The sequence below is a fragment of the Sinocyclocheilus anshuiensis genome, unplaced genomic scaffold, assembly GCF_001515605.1.
Source record: "Sinocyclocheilus anshuiensis isolate Anshui unplaced genomic scaffold, SAMN03320099.WGS_v1.1 scaffold1101, whole genome shotgun sequence".
Lineage (NCBI taxonomy): Eukaryota > Metazoa > Chordata > Actinopteri > Cypriniformes > Cyprinidae > Sinocyclocheilus > Sinocyclocheilus anshuiensis.
In genome coordinates this window covers 230,187-232,441 of record NW_015558562.1, presented here as the reverse complement: position 1 = coordinate 232,441, position 2,255 = coordinate 230,187, and the positions used below count along the sequence as shown (strand labels likewise).

General features: G+C 31.0%; 1 protein-coding gene across 1 annotated transcript in view; it reads left to right on the top strand.

Annotated features, from left to right (window-relative positions):
• The window catches only part of LOC107679438 (caseinolytic peptidase B protein homolog), a 65,047-nt gene that overhangs the window by 41,472 nt on the left and 21,320 nt on the right, over nt 1-2,255 (top strand). Inside the window, 1 exon segment of the mRNA XM_074186975.1 lies at nt 2,065-2,179. Within this exon segment, the coding sequence (XP_074043076.1) occupies nt 2,065-2,179 (115 nt within the window).

The window sequence follows — 2,255 nt, the reverse complement described above, 5'->3', positions numbered from 1 at the left end:
TATATATACTAGGGCTGTCAGTCATTTAAAATTTTTAATCTAATTAATTACATGATGTTATGATTAATTAATCTAATTAATCGCAAAATAAATTTGAGTGAAAATACCCACAAAAGATTATTTAAAGCTATTTTTGTGTTAAATGAGAACGTATCAGGTAGACATTACAAATTGTAGCTTCAGAAAGAAATATTTTATTTGATTCTAAATGATACTCTAAATAAGAAACTAAATCTGCCAGCAGGTGGCGGTAAATGTCTTTATGAGTCATTCATTCGAAGGCTGCTTCATTCAGGAATGAAGTAAAGGGCTCTCTTTATGAATGGGCTTTGAATCATTGATTCACACGATTCGTTCAAAATGCGGATTCATTCAGAAACTAAACACCGCTGTGTTGCTCGAAGACATACAGCATTTCTGCTGCGGCTTTAAAGGTAGTTATGTTCTCTGCAAAACTGAGCAAAAACGTAATATTCTGTTTAAAATATCTTGAATTTTTAGGGCATAACTGCATTTATGGAGTTGTTGTCCTGCATCATATTTGTCAACAGTCAACTGTATGAAATGTAAGATGACATACAGATCTGGGGGCGGGGCCAGTGCATTCAAATATTTTAATCGCGTTATTTTTTTCATAACTAATTAATTAAGTTAACGCCTTAAACTGACAGCCCATATATATATATACACACACACATACATATATATATATATATATATATATATATATATATATATATATATATATATATATATATATATATATATATATATATATATATATATATATATATATATATATATATATATATATATATATATATATATATATATATATATATATATATATATATATATATATATATATATATATATATATATACATTTTTATATTTTCCATTTTCATTTTAGTTAGAATTTTAGTCATTTTAATTTTTCTTTTTTTTTCTTTTTTTTTTTGTAGTTATTTTACTTAAACTAAATGAAATGAGAAATGTTGCTTTGGCAGCTAGCTGAAATTAGAAAAAGATTTTTTAATATATTTCAGTCAACGTTTATTTTGTTTCAAGTAACATGCTTTTTTTTAATGGTTAGTTTTAGTTAACGATAATAGCCCTGATTTGAACACATTTTACCGTGGTTTTTACCGTCTCCAGATCTCATCAGTTGGGGGTGATAATGTGTGTGTGATCTGCTGATTTGTGTGTATTTACACTGGATTAATGCTGTAATCCACAGTAATCCTGTTGGAGGGTTAATGAGCTGCAGGTGAAAGATAAGATATAAGTCATATAAGATAAATGTAACTATATTATCGCACAGCTCTATATATAAAGTTGAACGTCCAACTTTATTTACATACATACTGTACACTCACGTAAAGCGATATATACTAAATTGCAAATCTTAACTGCATGATTTTTATAGAGTCTCAAAATGTAAACTATATTATCATCAGGCTCAAATCTGCTAAATGCGACTATAAGGCATGAAGAAGATATTAAGATATTATAAACATTAATATCATAATTTTCTGTAAAGCTGCACTGAAACAATGTGTTATGAAAAGCACTATATAAATAAATTTGACTTGTCTCTTTACACACTGAAAATATGCAGATATATTATGAGTAGTCTGCTGGACTTTATATTATATATTACTAAATAGTATAGGACGTTATATTATATCGTACTATAATCTTGATAGTAGTTTCAAAAGGGTTCAAATTTTTGCGATTGATATCAAATTTAAATAAGTTAGTTTAGTTACAGTAGGTCATGGTTTCGATTCCCAAGTAAAGCAGGAGCTGATAAAATGTAAACCTTGAATGCAGTGCAAGTCGCTTTGGATGAAAGCATCTGTCAAGTGCATGCATTACATGCTGTTACTCCAGATCTTCATGATTAACTGAGTTGTGATTAAGAAGCTGAATTAAAGATAATTGTGCCAGATTGTGTTCTGTGTTATTGAAACATTATTTCACACACCTGCACTCACACACACTGTATTGTCTCGTGTGTGTGTGTGTGTGTGTGTGTGTGTGTGTGTGTGTGTGTGTGTAGTTTGCGGAGGCACAGCGGAAGCGCGAGGCGGAGGAGAGGAGGAAGTTTCCTCTGGAGCGCAGACTGAAGGAGCACATCATTGGACAGGAAGGAGCCATCAATACAGTCGCATCAGGTACACACACACTCACACACTCTCACACACACACACACACACACACACACACACACACACAAGCCCCAGTTCATGA